We start from the raw sequence: 20030 nt of genomic DNA on the forward strand, positions 1-20030 counted from the left end.
GGGCTCCCTGGCATGCAGGGGGACTCTGGCACAGTGTAGGGAGTTGAAAGGGACTGTAACAGCAGGTCAGATGTTTTCCCTGATTGAGGAGGAAGGATGCACTTAGTGAGAGGAAAACTGAATTAAATTTGTGGAGCTAGAACTGGGACTGACTTTCAAACACTGTGTAGAGAAACAAGAAACTTCTTTAAGCCCTGTAGGTTCATAGTCTTGTGTCACTCTAAGTCTGTCAACATGGAGTGACCCTGCCAAAGGGATGCTTGCTAACAGTGACCTTGGCACATCTCTCTGCAGAGCTACAGCACAGAACAGCTGTAGCAGTAACTCCAACATGACTTGCTGTTTGGCATCTGCCCTATCCAGGAGAAGCAGGAAAGAGTAATGCTTCTTTCTCTTTCATCTGAGAGAGAAGTCTGAGATAGAAGAGAAGGTGTGGTGGGATGCTGCTAGGGAAACTTTGTAGCTTCAGCTGTGGAAAGATGCTTTATTTTCCATGAAAAGCAGCCTCTTGAGCTCTAACACATAGACACTGACATCACAGCCTTCAATTGCTTATCTTGATTGTCCTTAAGTTTCCTGAGCCACTGCAAACTGTCTGTCTGCTCAGCAGATGAGGACTTCTGCAGGAGCTCCTAAGCTGATGTCAGGCACTGCTGGGTTTGGACAAATGCTGCTGTCACAGTAACAAGCTGATAGGAGATGAAGGAAAGCACATCTCAAAGCACACTCTTCTGTTCCAGGGGAAGAGATATCTGGTTCTGAGACCAGTGATTCCGAAGAGGAGGATGAAGATGACGATGGGGAGATTGGAGAGGACGGGGAGAAGCGGAAGAAACGGCGGGGTAAGGCTGCAGAGATTCCTGCCAGTGCCCTCAGTCTGCTCTCCTGCAGGAGCTGGGGGAGGAACTGTAGGCAGAGGCAGGCAGGGACCAGTGCAGTTGTAGAGCTGCCCTATGCCGCTGCAATTATCATGCCTGTCCTAGAAACCAAGCCCTTTGGTGCCCTGTCTGGGGATGGACAGCTCCAGACCTGTGTAGTATCTGCTTCCACTCGGGTCGCTGTGCTTGTGGTGACATCCTCCTTTGTGGTGGCTCCCTGGTGGCCGCAAGGTGGCTGTGGATGGCTTCTGACTGGTGGTGTGGAACTTCCCCTGCTCACAGACGTGGGAGGAAGGAGACACCAAAGATCATTTGTAGGCAGATGTGGTTTTTATAACCATGGGTATGGTTGGAGGGGAATTTTGGCTGTGGTTTAGGCAAAGGATTCATCTGTCTTATGGACAGTGACTTCAGTAACTGACTCTTCTAGTGTCCTATTTTATGTTGGTAGAGGGAAAACTTAACCTTTGGGTATCTTCATGCTAGCTGAAAAGGGAGCTGCACATCCCTTGTTTGGGAGCACTCTGGAAATCCCGTGATAAAGTCTTCTTGGCCCTACATCAGTGTTAAACTACTGTATAACATCTGAACCCCCAGGGGAGTGGCTGAACCTGGAACTGCAGGTCACTGTGTACCACGGCATGCTGTGGCTTCCTGGGAGCTTGCCATGCTCCTGGAACCTGGCTGATGATTCCTCACAGGCAGAGAGAATTCAAGCCCAGTGCTACACCTCAAATTCCAGCTTCTCTAGTACACTCATTTTGGCAAACTGCCTTCCTGTCCTGAGGCACCCACATCTGTTGAAAAAATTCCTCTTAAAGCATTCCTGCTTTTAGATGCACTCTCTTCGTTTTGGTGCCTGTCCAAGCAATCATAAATGACCTTTGTCATGCCTTTGGTGATAATTGTAACAAATTCTACTTCATTTTTCACCTTTTGGTTATTTCTAGAAGTGAACAGATTGACCGTTGTGTCCAAGAACCAAGTCACGCCCAAATCCCCTCCCAGGAGGAGACCACCTTCAAAAAGGAGTACAGGGCAAATAACTGACTGACTCAACTCCCAAACAAGCTGCTCTAGTTAAGTTTTCTAAGGGAGCTGCTTAGCAGGAGTATGCAGTGACTGCCCCTGTGTGAGCTGAGTCTGCCTTCCAGAGGGAGAAGTGCACATTGCCATGTACATAAGACTGGAAAGGATTCCTTGTCACAGAATCCTCAGCTATGGCAGATATCCACAGCCTTCTCCACTATGATCTGGTGTTCTGTGCTGTTGTTGCTTGAAATGGAAGCTGCCTTGGCATGTGGTTTTAAGCTGTAGTCTGGTTAAGATGGGTTTTAACTGAAGTGTCTTTCTGAGCATGCAGTTTTGTGCTGGGAAATGGTGGCTTTGCAAGCTGAGTCTGGGAGGGATCCTAGCAAATGCTTCCTAATGGGAACTTGTGCTTTTTTTGAACTAGGTTGCTGGCTCTTCTGGGTTTCTTTCCTTTAGAACTAACTTCCCATCTGCATGTTTCTTCCTCTCTGGGTGTTTCTGTGGGACGCATTTCTGTTTTCCAGGCAGTAGCAGCAGCAGTAGTTCAGACTCCACATGCTCTGTCATAGAGAAACCTCTGGATAAGTCCTTCACTAGTGAGTGGGAGCTCTTAAGTCCTTTAAGCTTTGGCCTTTCCATAATCTGCACACTCCATTCTGCAATGTTGCACTCTTCCCTGCTTTGTCTGTTGGAAAGATAAACGTGAGGCTGTAACTCTGTTAAAGCATGCTTTTCCTTTGCTGCTTCCATGCTCAAAACAGTTGTTCAATGTGCACATTGATAGCCAGCTATGTGAGAGAATGAGAAACTGCTTGAGCAAGATTTAAAGACAATTGAGAAATAATAAGTAACCCAGTTTGCAACTTGTGTTAAATGTGCCTTCTAAAACATGGGGAAAAAAATCTAAGCTAGTTTTTTAATGGGAATTGCTACAGTATGAGTTCATCAAAAGGACAACTAGACATGTGAAATGGGCTGTGCTACGTTATATTGGACTCTGCCTTCTCCAAATTAGTTTTGGAGAAAATGAATGGAGCAGTTAACAGTCAAACAGCACAAAGTTTATACTTGCAAAGAAAATGTGCCAACACTTGGTTGATTTGCAATATTTTTCCAGATACTTAAAAAAATATCCTTGGTGGTTGGGGGTTTAACTGCCCCACAATATCAAGTTCTTGATGTCTGTTCAGAGAGTTCAGAGGAACAAGAGATCCAAATTTTGATCTAGTGAGGAGGAAAGCCTGGGCTGCTCCTGGTCAGAGAGGCCTCTCTGCCTGTAAAAACCCTACAGTCAGTGAAGACTGAAGAAACAAATCACATCTCAGGACTCAGCTCGTGGGGACTCCCCCACTGTTGTGGTTATCCTGGATGGATCAGTCCCCTCTCTTCCTGTGTGGAGAGAGTGTGGAAGGTGTTGCTGTACGGTTCACTCACATTTTCCTAGTGATGGTAGTGGAAAGCATCAGCTCAGAGAAGGCTGGCAGCAGGTTTAGAAGGAACACAACTGCAGGGACAAGTGGGTCATATGATGGTAGCCTGGGAATCTGCTTGCTTCAGTCTTGCTTTCTCAAAGCTTGCTTGGAACCAGAGTGTTTTATTTGGATGAGGACAGTTAATAGCAAACTGCTGCTGTGTCAGCAGGTGGATGAGTCCATCTCCTGCAGGTTTGGAGGCTGCTCTGTTGGGGAAGTTGTGCTGGGCTTTTGGCAATTAGGATAAGTGTGGCTTTTTGTGGTTTTGGATATTAACTGTCCTCAAGTGTGACCCTTCTGCATGTGGTGTCTTTTGTTATCCCTCTCCTGCCCTGCCTTTTTTGCTGCACTTGCTTGAATAACAAGTGGCTCTATACCTCTATGGAAGCACCAGTTACTGCAAATTAACCTACTAATCCCCTGTGTAATTAAATGGAGAAATCTTGTGCTGAGACTCCCTGTGTGCAACTGTTCATGTACCTTGCAAAGAATTGGCTTGGAAACTTGGTTAAAACTTAGAACATGTATTCTGTATGCTAACATTTTACAGGTGATATAACAGAATTGGCTCTCCTGAGTGGGGGGAAGCATGAAGTTTCTGATGGAAGGAGAATCTGCCCCCTCTGACTGTTTCTTAGGGCATGATCCTTGCGGCAGGCTCCCAGTGTTGTGTTTAGATCCAGCATTGCACTGAATGGGCAGGAGAATGCCAGAGTGAGCTGAACGTTATCCTGGAGATGCAAAGCACTCTGAAGTACACAAACCTTCTCTGCTTTAGCATAAGAACATGATACATTAGTGTTTGCTCTAATGGAGGGGTTTTTAGTGATGATTATCCTGTGTTTTCTAGTGCAGAAATATGCATACAAAGTTAATGTTTGTTCTGCTGCTAATGATCTTTGTCCAAAATGATCAAAGCAATAACATATTTTCTTTCCTCCTCTTTTCATGTGTTTGCTGCCTCTCTGCGATTTGCTTTCTACTTCCTCTTAATGCAAGATCAAGCAGGTTGGTCTAATTGATTTTCACCTCCTTAGAGTACAATTGCAGAGCTTGTGAAAGGATCATACAGCTTGCTTCAGTTCACCTTTTTCTCCTGAACTGAGAATATATAGACCTATGTCCTAACAGTAAGAAGCCTTTATCTGGCTTATCTCTTTATGATGAGCTCTGTACAGCACTTCCAGAAAGCTTCTTACTCAAAGACTAATTAGTGAGAGTTTTGCACCACAAACTCAGAAAGAAGTGCTTATTATCTGATTCTGAAGTTTAGCAGATGGAAATGAAGATGGTTTGCTGTAATGCTAGAGTCCTTACCTTACCACAACAGTAATTAATGCTCTTGAGCACATGAACAAACACATGTACAGGTGTGTGCATGTGCACTGCATTTTGTCTGCTGGAGTATATGTGTATTTAGTATAATGTAATTGTAAATAGGATACATATCATGTATATATACAAATGAAACTGAATGCCATGAAGACTGAAGGGAGAGAAGCCTTTTACTGCACAGCTTCCTTGGGCATGTTCTGACCATGTACCCTGTGTGACTGAGAGAACCAGTGCCATGGCAGTCAGGGGCCCCTGGGAGTGTCAGGGCAGCTGGGTTCTACAGGGTGGGCTTTTTCATGTCTGGAGAAGAACAAAGCAACAAAATGAAGGGCTTCACCTGTGAATAAAGGGAGATTTAGGACTTGTGGATTTGAGGAAATGCATGTAGGCTGGGCATTCTCACTCCACATAACCCCCAAGGATCTCTGTTCACCTGCCTTGAGTGCTCCTGGGATTACAGTGAAAGTTGGCTCAGGACTTGCAGAATGACCTCGAGAGCAGCAGCCTCACACTTTGTTTCAAACTTGGTGTGTTTGGGACAGACCCTTGAGGCCAGTGGGTTCAGGGAGTTGCTGTGGCCACTGACTGTGTTACACTGTAGGAACTGGCCCATGTGTGCTGCTGTAGGACCATTGTAAACACACAGCTGACAAGGCACAGCAAACCTTGGTGCTTTCCAGTCTGTGGGTAGTCACTGTGCCATAGACAAATACCATCAAAATTTTCTTTTAGTTGCCTGGTTTTCATAGGATTGTTCTGAATTTCTCTGGTCTCTCTATTTTCATGGTAGTGTGTTCTTAAAAATATCTCTGTGCCCACTTTGGCACAGGTAAGCCTGTAAGGAGGGCAGTGACCAAGGGGGGTGGTGGAGATGCTAATCTGAAATTTGAGTATGTGACTCTTGGTAGCTGAGCTCTTGTAGGTCAAGGCAGTCTTCTGTTTCCCTTCCTCTGGCCTAATCTGCATTGTTAGAACATCTGAGTTTCCAGCTCAGGCTTCTCTTTAGGCAGTGTTCCTTCTCCAGGTGTTCTTCATGTTTTCTATTTTGGGGGCATTATGTTCCAGTGTCAGTTATGTAGCATTGCTTCTCTGTAGGAACTGGTGACAGCTGGTCAATATTAAAATGGGGTTTGAAAGACTGAGTTGTGCCCATCACAATCTAATCTAATCAAATGTAATTAAATTTTTGTTAAATGCCGGTATTGAATCTGAACTTGGAAAAAATGCTCTTACACAGAGGCTGTCTTATTTTTCAGTGAACTCATTTATTTTCTTCATCTCTTCCAAAAGGCAAAAAAAAAGTTTCCCCTGATAAGATGGTAGAGATGCAAGCAAAGATTGAAGAGGAGAGAAAAGCTCTTGAAACTAAACTTGATATGGAAGAAGAAGAAAGAAATAAAGCCAGAGCTGAACTGGAGAAGAGAGAAAAAGACTTGCTTAAAGCTCAGTGAGTACTGTGCTCTCAGCAGTTTGTGTGGTTGTGTGCATTTTTCCTTCCTTAATCATTTGAATATCTGGAGATGCATGGTGAGATGTCTGTCAAACTGTAGAAAGGGAACATCATTCCTTGCTGCTGTCAAGGTGAAATTGGAGCTTAGTCTGCTTTCAGAGTTTAGGGCAGATGGAAAAGACAAACTTTTATCCTTTTGCCACTTCTTTCTTTTCTTAACTTTACCAAGTTGTACAAGGTAGCCTAGAGACATAAATGACTGAGCCAAGAGCTGTGAGGAGCAGCAGTACTGCCATGTAGCAGGCCAGGTTTCCTGCAGCACAGCCACAAGCATGTCACCTTGGGTGCAGGGCTTCTCCCCTCTGAGGCCAAAGAGCTGCTGAGGTCCCACTGCCCCAGCAGATAGGACAGTCCTGCTGCCAAGGGGCTGCTCCAGCATTCCTGGTTTGCATCTCAGCTGCTCTACCTTGGTCTCTGTTCACTCCCCTCCATTTCAGCATCTCCCTCTGGGCACTGCTGTGCTGGCAGGGCCCCTTTGGGCAGGGGTGCCTTGAGTAGCCTGGTGGTGTCCCTGGGGCCTTGCAGCCCCCTCAGAGGTGTTACACAGCAGGACACATTTCTCTGTTGACCTGGTTTTGCTTGAGAGAAAACCATGGGAGCTGGGGCTTGGGGAACTCCCTGTGCTCCTGTGCACTGCCTCACCCCCACTTAAACCCTAAACAGCAAGACAAGTTTTTCCAGCCCTGTGAGTGCTGTCTGGGCTATAAAACCAAGCTGGACCTGCTGCCTGGTGAGCACTGGAGTGTAGGAAGTCTCACACCTACTTCTCTGTCTAGGCAAGAGCACCAGTCCCTGTTGGAGAAACTGTCTGCATTGGAGAAGAAGGTGATTGTGGGAGGAGTGGACTTGCTGGCAAAAGCAGAGGAGCAAGAAAAGCTTCTGGAGGAATCAAACATGGAACTGGAAGAACGAAGGAAGAGAGCAGAGCAGCTTCGCAAGGAGCTCGAGGAGAAGGAGGTGGGGCTCTGTGCTGTAGCTCTCTGCACACAGCATGGCAGGACAGCCCTGCTGTGTCCCTTGGCCTGGCTCTGCTCTGCAAACACAACCCCTCCAGAGGCCACTGCGACCACTGTGGGGCTGAGCCAGCCTGGCTGAGCCAGGGCTCCACTCCTGGCAAATGCTTTGTTTGTTCAGGTAGTTTCTCCTTCTGTTCATACTGTTGCAGAGAGTTTCTTTGGTTGTGTTAATGTGTGGGTGTCTGTGCTAAATGTTGCACACAGCAAGAGCGCTTGGACATTGAGGAGAAGTACACCAACCTCCAGGAGGAAGCACAGGGGAAAACCAAAAAGCTGAAGAAAGTCTGGACCATGCTCATGGCTGCAAAATCAGAGGTTAGTGTCTGAAGTTCACTGCCAGTGATCCTTGAAGGACTGGAGCTGGGAAGGGTGAACCATCAGCTTTGTAATGCTGGAAAAAGTGCCATATATTTAGAAATGTCTTTCTGTGCTGTCCATTTGGGTCACATAATTCAAAAATATTAAATGAGGTCTGGTACTGGAGTTTTGCAGTGGCACATTGTAGAGCTTTTCCCCAGACCAGGGTGAGAAGGGTTGTGTGAGACCCTGAGACATCCAGAACTTCAAAGAAAACGTTTGGTTATTTCTGAAATAAAATGCAGTTTTATTGTTTGAAATTTTTTGCTGGAGCACCATCTCCTGCTCTGCTGCAACCTAAAGCCTCCTCTGCTCTGAGCTATCTGTCCTTTCTGAGTGGTGCCCTCGTTACCCCTTCCTCAGTCACTGGATGAACGTGTCCTTGGCTGGTGGCTGGAGTCCCTGTTCCATGAAAAATGCATTTGGTCTTGGAGATGAGAGATTTTCCTTGAAACCTTGCCAGGGATATAACTTGTCTGCATGCTTTTCATCTGCTCGGAGCTGGAGCTTGGATTGGCAGGAGGCCAGTTTTGGGTTTATGAAACTGAGAACTTAATGCTATTTTCAGCCCTCTCCAAGCTGGAATATTTCAGAGGGTTTATCCTTCAGAGATAAATATTCTAGTACTTATAACCAGAGTTTGCTTTTGTTTCCCCAAAACCTTGTACAGACAGAGGACTGTTCTCTTTTAGGCTGTTACCATGTCTTAAGCTAAGTCTGATGCCTCTCAAACGCCTGGTTTGTTTTCAGATGGCAGATCTGCAACAGGAGCATCAGAGAGAGATTGAAGGGTTGCTGGAGAACATTCGGCAGCTGAGCAGGGAGCTCCGTCTGCAGATGCTCATCATAGACAACTTCATTCCTCAGGACTACCAGGTAAAGGCAGAGCACCTGAGCCTGGCACAGGGGCTGTGCTGATCTCTGTTCTCTTGCAGCCTATTTTCCTTGTCATTTAAAAAATAATAACATCACGTTCACCATGTATTTAACTGGTGTATTCACTGTGTACCCATGTCCTGGATCTGTTCAAAATCTTTTTTCACTGTGCTTGAAGTTGTGCTTGCTAATGTTTGGTACTATCACAAAGTAGTAAAACTGAATTTGGAACTCTTCACGTCTTGTTTTCTTAGACTCCAATATACAGAAAAATCATGAGCTTAAATATAATGCACACTAATAGAAAATATAAAACCAATTCCTCCTAATTTTTTTCTCATGTTACAATGCGTGTTTATTGCTGTCCTGATGGTGTTGGCATAGTGGAGCCCACCAGGCTTTAGTGGGCTCTCCAATATATACAGTTTGGGAGTGGTATTTTATCTTCTGTAGTCTTCAGAGTCTAAATAGTGTTTTCTGCACATGGCGTAGCTGTCCTGATTAAAAACAACTTGGAATGGTTAAGACTGTTCCTAAGCAGCTTGTGCAGGCCTTAGAGATGCATGTTGTGGAAAGTGCACCTAGGGGGGTAAATTGTGCAAGTCTAACAACTACTGTCTGGATTTCTTTCTAGGAAATGATTGAGAACTACGTTCACTGGAACGAAGACATAGGAGAGTGGCAGCTGGTAAGAGTGGCTGTGTACCAGCTAATGTTACCATGAGCTTCTGAGGAGTTTAACTGAGCCCAGCAAGAAGCTGATAAAGCTGTAGACAGTTTACTGTGTACAGTAGACTTTACTAACAGACCTCTCTTTCATCTTTCAGAAATGTGTGGCATATACAGGAAACAATATGAGGAAACAGACACCTGTCCTGGATAAAAAAGAGAAAGATGTGAGTTGCTCTTGCATTGATTGATGTATTGAACTGCACAGGTCCAAGTCCTGCTACCTGTGCCTACCACTCACTATTTACAGCCAAACTGTTCAGTTTGCTTTGCTTTTGAAGAGATGAGTCTTTCTAGTGTTACAGAAGCACCGCTGATCAGTATATGAAATGATTCTGATGGTTTTGTCTTGTGGGTTTCTTTGGTGTTTTTTTAGCCCTTTGAAGTGGACCTTTCCCATGTTTACTTAGCTTACACTGAAGAAAGCTTGAGGCAATCCCTGATGAAGCTGGAGAGGCCGAGGACTTCAAAAGGAAGATCCAGGCCCAAGACGGGTAGAAGGTGAAGAACTCTGGGGTATCTGAATGTAATGAGGGATTTACCCAGGGGAAGGCTGAAGTTTGTTTATGCAAACTTACCACAAGTCTTCAAACATTTGCTTAATGAGAAGGCAAAGTACTAAAATTTTGCATGATGTAATTTACTGGTGTGACAGAACCATGCTGAGATCTCTTTTACTGCAGTAAATCTTGTCCAGAAAGACTTGTCTAGGGATTTTTCTGATACTCTGTTGCTGCATTCCCCTCTTGCAGCTTCTTGCTTTATGTGACTGTTCCAGTTTAGCACAGTCTGACAGTGCAGACGGGTGTTGCTGGAGAGGAGAGCACTGCCAGGGGAGATCTCAGCCTGGGCTTTCCTGGCGACTCGTGGTTGCTTTTGCTTGTGGAAGAGTAACACTGTAGTTCTTGACTTGAAATGTGGCTGGTCCCTGTCTTTCCTAGACAGCATAATGATGTGTGTGTGGTGTTGTTTTTCCCTTTCCTTTCTGCTCTCCAAACAGAAAACGTTCGGCCAAGCCAGGAGCTGTCATTGACTCCCTGCTGCAGTAGTGTGACCTGGTCAGAATTCCTGTAAAAATCAGTGAGTGTATGTGGTTTGGCCAGAACATGAAATTCAAGAGATGGCACAGTTTAACATGGCTATAATTTTTTATTTAAAAAAAATGTATTTTTCCTTAGTTGCCTGTATATTGTATGTTATATTAACATAATATTAAACTGGTATATATGATGGTTGTGAAATTCCATGTGTTAAACGTGTTGTGCAGGGAAACTTGTTGGCAATCCTTGTTGAAATGTATAGAAATAAGGGTTCTAGATGTGTGTTTAAGTGCTAGATATGTTAGTTCTAAACAGTTAATGAAATCCTAAAATTAAGGCTGGTAGATCTGATTTATGCCCTGCTTTGCACATAACTGGCAGCTTTCACTATTGTCCTCTGTTGCACTGATCTGTGTTTGAATGTGGTTGCTGCAAACCTTTAAGAGCATCAAATCTTTTTATTTAATATTCCTCACTGTGGCTGTTAACCTGACAGTATTGTGTATCAAATACACAGTCCTTTTTTGCTGTCTTGCTGTACAGAGGAAGTAACTGGATAGGAAAAACATGAACTACAAAAATCTGAGACATCTGAGAAGGGACCATGCTCTGTTGAAGTGCAGCAGAAATCAAGTGTGTCTAGTAATGCTTGTATTTTTATCAGTTTGTGTGGGATCTGCTGGCACTGTGGAGAATGAGACCTTAGATATGAAGGCAAAAGAGAGCTTTTTTCCTTCTTTTAAGGCTGCGTTGCAGCATTGCTTTGGCTACTTTTTGTGCTTGGGGGCTGGAATTTTAAAATGTATGTGAGCAGTTTTGTAATCTGAGCAGCAGAGGTGATTTCAGGGGTGCTGTAACCCCAGGACTGGGTGTCAGCAGAGGGGGTTTCAGGGGTGCTGTGACCCCAGGACTGGGTGCCAGTTGTGGGACTGTGAGCACTGTGACTGCATTTTTTCATCCCTGGCTCTAGGCCAGTGCTCTACACTGAGGATGAATTTGACTCTTCTGCAGTCAAACAGGAGGAATTGCCCAGTTTTCCCAGAGCAGTAACATCCCCTGAAATAGCTGCTGCTGTCTGTGCTCCTGTGTAGGCTGTGCTGGGTCTCTGGCTATGCTCTGATGAGAGGAGAAAAATTCTGGTCTCTGATAATAACCATTTGTTTGTGATGGCTGCTCTTTTTCTTTGATATTTATGCTGCTAATAGACACATATCACTTTGATACATTGCTTTTGTGTCACAGAGAAAATGTATCTCCTTTTGACTGTGTGTGCTTCATAACTCATCACTTCAGCTCGTGGGCACCTCAGTAGCTCCTGTGCCATGGAGGGGGATGAACTCTGACCTCCCTGGCATCTTGGGGTTACCTGGAGGATCAAAAGCTGTGATTGCTGACAGGAGAAATGGAATCCTTCAGTGTGACAGAGCACAAGACAGCTCCTCAGGTGTCCTGAGTCCTTGCTCTGCAGTTACCAGTGTGCTCTTGTTAGAAGCCCTGATGCCTTGGGCCTCTGTAACAGTTCTGTGACAGGATCTGGAATAGTTAAAACTGGTCTTGAAAGGGCATATTTTACTCTGAATGGTATCTTCAGTGCTATTCTAAACGAGTTGTAAGTTTTTTCCCTGTTTTTTTAATGTGTTTTTTTGGGGATCATGACCTAGAAGAACGTACTGCTCTCTTTTGGGGGAGGAGGTGTCACCTAAGTTCATAGAACACACAGACACTGGCATTTGTTTTCTCTAGCCTAGCCCTTAGAGGTAAATGCTCAGTCTTTCTTAATCTGAGCTGCAGTTGGTCTTGCTTGTGAAGAGCTGGCTGTATTTTGAACATCCTTGAGTAGAGTTGGGTTATCTTGTGTTTCATCCTTCTCATCAAACAAAACAGACTGAAATTGCTTCAATGCTCTTTGAAGTCTCCTGTCAGTTCTGAGTCCAAGCAGATAAATGCACAGCTGTGACCTGTACCAGTTCTCAGGACCAGGGACAACTTGTATTTCCTTTTTGTGTTGCCTCTTGTGCTAACATTTTTTGATTGATCTGGTCTTAAGGGGAGTTTCTCCTGAACTGTGCTTTCAAAAAGACCATTGAAAATTCTTTTACCTGGCAGACACCAGTGGCTTCAAGATACCACTGTGGACCATGGCATTGCATTTAAAATATTTAAATCTTAACTATAAGGGCATATGCTTTACAATTAATGTTACAGTCCTGCTGCTAAAAACAATAGTATTCTGCATATTTAAGTGAGCCTTGAGACAGAAAAAACAATAAATAATTGCTTGCATGCCTTTAATTGGCAGATTGGAGAAACTGGTTATCTCCTGTTACAGAGTCTTGGAGAACAAATTAGCTGCTCTTTTAGAGGACTTTAAATAAAGTGGAACACTGTCGTGGTCGTGTGCTCTATCAGCTTGGCTTTCCTTTTAACTGGTGTGTTTTGCTGAAGTTCTGGGAAGTTTTCTGTAAAACCAAGGAGTCTGGCTTGCAAGGTTTACCACTTGGGCCTTCTCTGTAGCCCTGGGCCATCTGTGAATTTCTAATGGGCCCATAATATGTTTTGATGAGGAAGGGATTTGGTTTGTATGGGTTTTTTTAAGAGCTTAATACCACCATTGCCATCCCAGGTCAGTACATGCTCTATAGTATTTATCAAAACTCACATTACATAATAAATACTGTGTGCTCATCTTTGCATCTTGCTACCAGAAGGTTTTCCTCATTCCAGAACATTGACTTTAACATTGAGGTTTCTGCTTTATGTTGTTTAATGTCATGTAAATGAATTATTTCATATTTAACTTGTTCCTGATCCTTTAAGAGGAGGGGAAATGGTCCTTAGTGCCTTTCACTGACTATACTGTCTGCACATGTCCAGCTTTCACCTTTCTCCGCAGTTCTGCTCAGCCAGGCCTGTATAGAGGGAAAACCTGCTAGTCTGTATAACTTGTCTTCCTATTTATTGGTTTTCTAACTGTTTATTTTTGAATATTCTTTGTTTTATGTTTAAAGTTAATTCATTATACTGTAAATATCAGTATTGTGTCCCTGGAGCATGTTCATACCATGAAATAAAATTCTTGATTCCTAATTCCACCTCTCTGCATGCTTTTTATCCTAATAACATTATACACACGACATCTTTCTAACTCGGTGGTGTCAGAAGGTGGGTGAGGAAGGGTCTGTGTAGCTGAGACACAGCACTCTGGGGAGGCTGGAGCTGGGAATTTGGTGAGGCGGGAGAGGCCGGAGCCGGGAGTTTGGGGAGGCTGGAGCCGGGAGTTTGGGGAGTGTGGGTGTGTGTCCTGGGGGTGCAGCTGGGGGGAGAAGGCCTTGCAGGCTGTCCTGGCTGTGTCCTGTGCTGCACAATTCCCCCCAGCCTGCGCTGTGCCCGGGGTTAATTCCCTGTGGGAATGGGCCCTGTCCCGCTGTGCTCCCCTTGCTGCAGGAGCTGTGCTGGGCTCAGTGCCTGGAGCAGCCGTGCTGTGCCTGCAAACACTGCAGCTCCTCGGCACAGACCAAACCCTGCACGGCCCTGGCACTTCGCCGAGTGCTCTCCCATGCTGTGCCAAAACTGGTTGCCAAGTGGTGGACACCGAAGTACCTGCATGGCTCCAGTCCCTGGTGCTGGAGGGACTTTAACCACCCCCCAGGTCTGCCCCAGCCTGGAATCCTCCCCAAGCCAGAGGTTTGGTTCCCTACTGCCATTTCACTGCTGTTGCTGCTGGAGCCTCTGTACTCCTGGGCCACAAAGGGCTGTGCCATCTATAAATACCATATATATATATATATGTAGGGTTATAATACAGGCTACAAGTAAAGTGAAAGGAGAACTAAGGGCTTGCTTAGCTCCAGACCTGGCATCTTTCTGGGTTCACAGCTTTCAGAACAGGTCCCATTTGTGGCCTGGCTTCTCCTGTCTGCCTTCTCTTGGTCTCCCTCTGCTTAGACCTGTGTTCCTCATCTTAGCATGAACCTTAATCCCATAGCAGGACAAATCCTTTGGCAACTCCTTACAGCATCACCCCAGTGCCTGTGAACTTGTGTAGCATCCTATGCATGTTGTCTTGTGTAGCATCCTATGCAATGCCAGAAAATTTAGTCCAAAAATACATTTATTTAAAGAATTATTATAAATAATCTTTGAAAAATAGACTCATAGTTTAAAAACAAACAAATTGTGCCTTTTCACTTCTGATTCTTGTATTGTTTTTGAAGGACTTGGTGTAATTCCTTGATGAAATCTTTCAGTGAGGTGGTGCTGCCTGCTGCCACAGGACACGGCGCCTGGAATGGGAAGAAGGGGCTGTTAGGAAGCTTGCTGGGGAGGGATTGGGTTCTGCAGCCTGGGCTGAGCCCTTAATGGTGGTGGGAGAGTAAAACAAAAGCAGTGACCGAGGGAGAAGCTCGAGGGTGGGGGCAGTGCAGGGGAGCTGTGCCTCACCTTGTGCTCCATCCTGTTCCCCCGGAGCAGGCCCAGCAGGTTGTCATAAATGCCCTCGAGGGACCTGTGGCAGCTCCGGCCTTGCCGAACCACTGTGGCAGCTTTGCACAAGATCTCCATGGTGTCACCTGCCTGGGGAGAAAGAAACTTTAGTACAGCCACAGCTTCATTAGTGGAAAAAAAAACCCAACAAAACGCCACCCTGCAAATAATATATTTCTGTTCTACAGGTGCCAAGTGCAGTTTGAGATGCCAAAGCCTCCCTGAAGCTTCCCGGCCCCATCTGTGCACAGCAGGCTCTGCTCCCGTCCCTGTCCTGCTGAGGGTGCCATCAGCCCCTGGCAGAAGCTGTGACAGAGGGTGGCACAGCAGTGACCACCCCTGTGCTGGAGCATCCTGCTCCTGCTGCAGTTGTGGGATCCTGAGCCTGGGGAGCTGCTCCCTGGGAATTCCCTGGAAGTGAAGCTATTTGAGCAGGCAGAGGTGCTTCAGGAATAACAAAAGTGCCTGGGAAGAGGTTGCCTTCATTAGGGGCTTTGAGAAGTCCTGTAGCAGAGACACGCAGAAGATGAGGAGCTAAAAAGTGAGGTGCTGGTGGCAATAAGAAAAATACTTGACTTTCTTCCCTGGGGGATGATCCCCGTGCCCCCACATGGGCATGTCCCTGAGAGCTCTGCCTGCTCCATCTCCTCAGCTTTCACCCCAACAGCAGCTTCAGACCAGCAACCGGCCCGGCCCTGTGGGCAGCGACAGATCTGGGAACGTGGTGCTGTGCAGCATTTTGGGCACCTCTCCTCCCTCCCAGGGCCAGTCCCTGTGGCAGGAGGGGTGTGGGGACCCCCAGCCCCCCAGGGAAGGAAGGCTGCTGCACCCCTCGGATCCCACCCGCCGGTGCAGCACGAGGTGAGGCTGTGGGCTTGCTGTGAAAACAGGAACTCTGGGGCTGGGAGCTGGGCTTAGGCAGCAGTTCTCAGAGCACAAAGAGGCTCTACTATCTGCTATTATATCTCGTGCTGACTGAAGAGCCATCCCCAGATAAGGGGCTCAGGAGGGACAGTGTGTGTGACCAGTGCTCAGGGGTGCCTGGGCAGGGACAGCACTCCAAGGCACAGGGACATGGCCCTCTCTTCCTTCTGGAAAAGCTGAAGCCCCCAAGCCTGCTCAAGCACAGGCCCATCCCTCCCCCTGGCCCAGACCAGAAGCCGCCGATGCTGCTTCGGGGAGGCAGAGGTGTGTTGGGAAGGTGAGGGCACCTGTGCAGGGCACCAGGAGCAGTGAGGACCAACTGGTCAGCCCAGCACTGATCCTGGGGACTCACAGTGGGCTCCTTGCTCCTCCACAGCACCACACCAGAACAGGGGCAATCCTGGGCTTCCCACCTGCCTCTGACTGCCCTGTGCTGTCCTCTGCCCCCAGCATCCTCTCCCAGTACCCATCAGGGTTGTATGATTATTTTTGAACAAGGACAAGTTAGCTTTTCTTTCTTACCTTATAGTCTGCAAAAATATTTGTCACGTTCATCTCGTTACAGGAAACCTTTACCAAGACACAAAGGAGAGGAGCAGTCAGGCTGGAGGCAGCGCTGCCCGGGCCCATCCTGACACGTGCACGCACAGACACGCTCCCAGCACTGCCAGCCCCGTGCTCAGCACCTCCCTCGGGGTCCTCATCGCTCTCCCCGAGCCTGCTGAACCTCCCTGTCCCTCCCCTCAGCAGGTAAAGCCCCAACCAGCCCTACCTCTGTCTGCTGGAGCTGGTGCAGCAGCCTGATGCTCTCCTTCAGCATGTTGGTCCGCAGTGTGTGTGTCCACGAGGTCACCACGTCACCCTGGCAGGCCAACAGCGCCAGGAGGGGGAGCAGGACCCGGCCCAGGATGCTCATGGCCTGCATTGTCTCAGCTCACAGCCTCTGGATATTTTGGTGATCTGTACCTGTGTGTGTATTTTTGGAGGGAGCACCTCAATTTATGGCTGTAAAGATTGCTGAATCGGAGGGAAAAAACTTATTTTTCCCTTATCTGCACTTTCCAAAGTTGCTCCCAATTAGGACAACAGGTCTTTTTTGTGCAAGTCAAAATTTTCTTCTGATCTTGCATGATGTTTCAATGTAGGAAATTTCCACGGTGAGATAAGGGTGGTGGGAGTCAGGTCACACACAAGAGTGTGTAAAACTGCCTGCTCTGGGGATTCTCCATTTCTCCATATCCCAAGGCTTTCTCTACATCACGAGTTGGAAGTGGCTGAACTGGGGAACCCACTACACTCTAGTAATGGAGCTTTGCTTTTTGTTTTCCTCTAAGTATCCTGTATATATTCCATCACATTTCATTTGAATATCTCCAGAGCGTGCAAAGCATCCTTCATCTGCAGGATGATATCTGTCCCTGGGTTTCTTAATCCAGGGAGGAACAGAAAGTGTGGCAGAGCCATGGGGGGACAAAACCCACCTGGGCAGGAGCAGGGCATCACCCAGGGGGGTTGTGGGGAGCTGGGGGCCCTCCTGAGCAGACAGGGCCCCTAAAACAGCGTGACCCCCTGCGAGGATGTGGGCAAGGGACAGGGAGCTGACGAGGGTAGTCCTGGGGTGTCAGTGCTGGGGAAACGTTGTGTGGCTCTGCTCCAGCATCTCGGGGAGCTGGAGGCTGCCCCATCCATCCTGCCCTGCTCAGGGAACAGCCTGAGCCTTTGGCTGATGGGCTCCACCAGCCCCCCAGTGCTACCCCAGAAATCACACTGAGAGACTCAGCTGGGAAACTTTGGAGTTTTGTAATAACTAATAGGGCTTTTTCTAACTCAAACAGCAACTTGCCATCAGATGCTTGATAAGCATCTTGTGAGCACTCGATGAATCCAGGAGCAGCCACACTGAGAGTGATGTTTGTTTAATTCTGACAGGCCCCAGATGAAGTGAGATGAAGCCACTGACTCAGAAAGACCTTTGTGAGGGATTTGCCCATGGAGCTGGACCGTTTCCTACCTGCCCTACTTGTGTTGGAGAGCAGATGAGGGAGCTCTGGCTGCAGCACTGCATCCCTGGCCTCCATAGATGGTGAGTCCTCACCAGGGTGCCCAGAGAGATCCCACTACTCTGGGATGAGTGGTGGTGGGAGAATCCCTGCCTGACAGTGATGCTGGAGAAGGGGATGGAGGCAGTAGCCCCATTCTGCAGACACAGTGATTTCCCCAGTGGTCATGGTGGGGTGCTCTAAAGCTGGAGTAAGTGAACAGAAAATGCTCAAATCACAGAAAAATTTAACCTTTGAGCTACTCAGGCTGAATCATGGTGGAAAACTGCATCACTGTGTGATGGGAAAGTCACCAACCCTGCTGGGTTTGTGTGGCAGGGTTTGGGAAGTGGGAGGCTACAGAGCTGGGTTCTGTGAGAAGCTGCTGGAAGCTTCCCTGTGCCTGATGGAGCCAATGCTAGTGGTTCCAAGAGGGACCCACTGCTGGACAAGGCTTGAGCCCATGGGCAACACTGGCAGTGCTTCAGGGATAATGTTTTTTAGAATGGGAAAAACCCTGTAAAACACAGCTAGAGAAGCTGTGAGAGGAGGAGGGAGAGAAAATCAGGGGTGAAGTTAAGCCTGGGAAGAAGGAAGAAGTGTAATGAGGGTGTTTTAAGATTCAGTTTTTATTTCTCATTGTCCTACTCTGATTTGATTGGCAATAACTTTAATTAATTATTTTTTCCCCAGGTTGAATCTGTTTTGCCTGTGAGAGTAAGTGCTGAGTGTTCTCTCTCTGTCCTTATCTCAACCCACAAGCCTTTCATTGTATTCTCCCCACTGCCCAGCTGAGGGTGACACGGTGGCTTTGGTGGGACCCTGATGTCCATCCAGGGTCAATCCAACATAGGAGTGAAGGAAAAAATTCCCATACCCTTTCCCTGGGGTGGGATGCAGCTGATGGCAGTGATGGCCCCATCACTCACTGCAGGGACAGCTCCAGCCCCAGGGGAGTCCCCACTGTTTCTGGAACCCTGGCTGTGCCTCTGTCCCAGCCACCATCCAGGGATGAACGTGCCCATTTTCCCACCAAAGGAAGGTGCTTGATTCAGGAATGTGTCCTCAGCTTTCCTCCTTCGCCTTTCTCTCCCTTGGGCTCTGATTTGGAGCATCTCCCATCCCATGAGGATCCTGCCCAGGCCCCCAGCACCAGACCCCTCTGCTGGAACCAGGCCCAGCAAAAACCACAGCCACAGGCTCAGCTTTGCCCTCGCTGGCCTGCACTGGAGTGAGTGTGGGGCAGCCCTGAGACAGGGCTGGGGGGGTTTGCCAGGCTGTCAGGGGGGACTGTGGCACCAGGGGTGTTCTGCTCTGCCCATGCATTCCTGCTGCCCTGCCTGCTGCCCATAGTGCTGGGATTTACCCACAGCAAATCCCAGGGATGCTGTTGAGCCCCCATCACACACATTTAGAGCCATTTCCTACATTTATAACAATTTCCAGCAGTTATTTTGCAGATTTATTTCTCACATGTGTTCCTGTGCTGCTGGCCCCAGGCAGGCTCTGGTCCCTGAGCCAGCCCTGTCCCTTCCCTGGCCCATCAGACAAACCTTTCCCTGCCTGCAGCTCCACTTTGCACCCACTGGCTCCTCTTCCAGCCTCCAGTGCCCCCAGACCACAGCCTGCCCTCCAACACACCCCTCACCCCTTCCACCGTGGCCCTCTTCCCAAACAGGGGCTCCCATCCTTCCTCCTCCAGCCCTTCCCTTCCCTCTGGATTTCCTGTACCACAAGTCAGGTGGGTTCTTTGGTGCCTTTTGCTTTCTTGAAGCCTTTCTCTCAGTGGCAGACTGGGGAAATTTGCTGTACATTGCCCCAAACAGGCCAGCATTCCCCACCCCATCCTGTGCCGACTGACCGAGGAGGCAGCACCTCCCAGTGCTCATTCTCTGCTGAAGGTAAGAGGGAACCAGCACATAAACCACGGGCACCAAGAGCTCCTTTTTCAGTCATTTATTGCTTAAGCCCTGAGACACTTTAAGAACATCAGTGCACAGTTGATACGAAAAAAATAATAAAATGAAGACATTCTAATACATGATAATTTGTATATATTAACTCTCATAATACAAATGTTTTAAATAGAGAGAACAATAAATTATGAATCAGCACATGTTCATTTGTTGCTGTTCCCTAAAATGAGGTAGCAGTATTTTAAATATGACTATTCCCCAGAACTATAAATTACCTGAAAGCCTGAATACTGGCTTTTCCTTTTTATTTTGGGTTCCAAGCAAAGAAAAGCTTTAAACAGACAGGACTTTTTGGTCTTGAATCTTTAGATTACACATTATAAAAATAAGTTATTTAAATAATATATAATAATAAATAAAATCC

The 20030-nt window shown here is 47.1% G+C and overlaps 2 protein-coding genes across 4 annotated transcripts in view; one reads left to right on the forward strand and one right to left on the reverse strand.

Annotated features, from left to right (window-relative positions):
- The window catches only part of KIF3A (kinesin family member 3A), a 19696-nt gene extending 6364 nt beyond the window's left edge, over positions 1-13332 (forward strand). The window contains exons 9-19 of one of the 3 annotated variants that reach the window (XM_018081130.2): positions 741-842; positions 2435-2506; positions 4382-4390; positions 6008-6164; positions 7004-7184; positions 7448-7558; positions 8351-8476; positions 9111-9164; positions 9304-9372; positions 9582-9706; positions 10206-13332. In XM_018081130.2, the coding sequence (XP_017936619.1) occupies positions 741-842; positions 2435-2506; positions 4382-4390; positions 6008-6164; positions 7004-7184; positions 7448-7558; positions 8351-8476; positions 9111-9164; positions 9304-9372; positions 9582-9706; positions 10206-10254 (1055 nt within the window). In that variant the 3' untranslated portion in view covers positions 10255-13332. The remainder of the gene's footprint in view (positions 1-740; positions 843-2434; positions 2507-4381; positions 4391-6007; positions 6165-7003; positions 7185-7447; positions 7559-8350; positions 8477-9110; positions 9165-9303; positions 9373-9581; positions 9707-10205) is intronic. The other 2 variants (XM_008922706.2, XM_018081131.1) reach the window with 2 other exon arrangements.
- Positions 13333-14429: 1097 nt separating this feature from the next.
- Positions 14430-16576, reverse strand: IL4 (interleukin 4). Its single transcript, XM_008922720.2, has 4 exons — positions 16424-16576; positions 16174-16221; positions 14686-14817; positions 14430-14528 (listed from the first exon to the last, which is right to left on the reverse strand). The coding sequence occupies exons 1-4, from the start codon at positions 16574-16576 to the stop codon at positions 14430-14432; spliced, it is 432 nt and encodes a 143-aa protein (XP_008920968.2).
- Positions 16577-20030: the final 3454 nt, after the last annotated feature.

The sequence above is a fragment of the Manacus vitellinus genome, unplaced genomic scaffold (genome assembly GCF_001715985.3).
Source record: "Manacus vitellinus isolate BGI_N305 unplaced genomic scaffold, ASM171598v3 scaffold_51_pilon, whole genome shotgun sequence".
NCBI lineage: Eukaryota > Metazoa > Chordata > Aves > Passeriformes > Pipridae > Manacus > Manacus vitellinus.

Coding starts and splice junctions, on each gene's coding strand:
- IL4 (XM_008922720.2), bottom strand. CDS start 16,576: ATGCAGGCCATGAGCATCCTGGGCCGGGTCCTGCTCCCCCTCCTGGCG. Junction 16,222..16,423: donor ACCAGCTCCAGCAGACAGAG/GTAGGGCTGGTT, acceptor GTCTTGGTAAAG/GTTTCCTGTAACGAGATGAA. Junction 14,529..14,685: donor GGAACAGGATGGAGCACAAG/GTGAGGCACAGC, acceptor TTCCCATTCCAG/GCGCCGTGTCCTGTGGCAGC.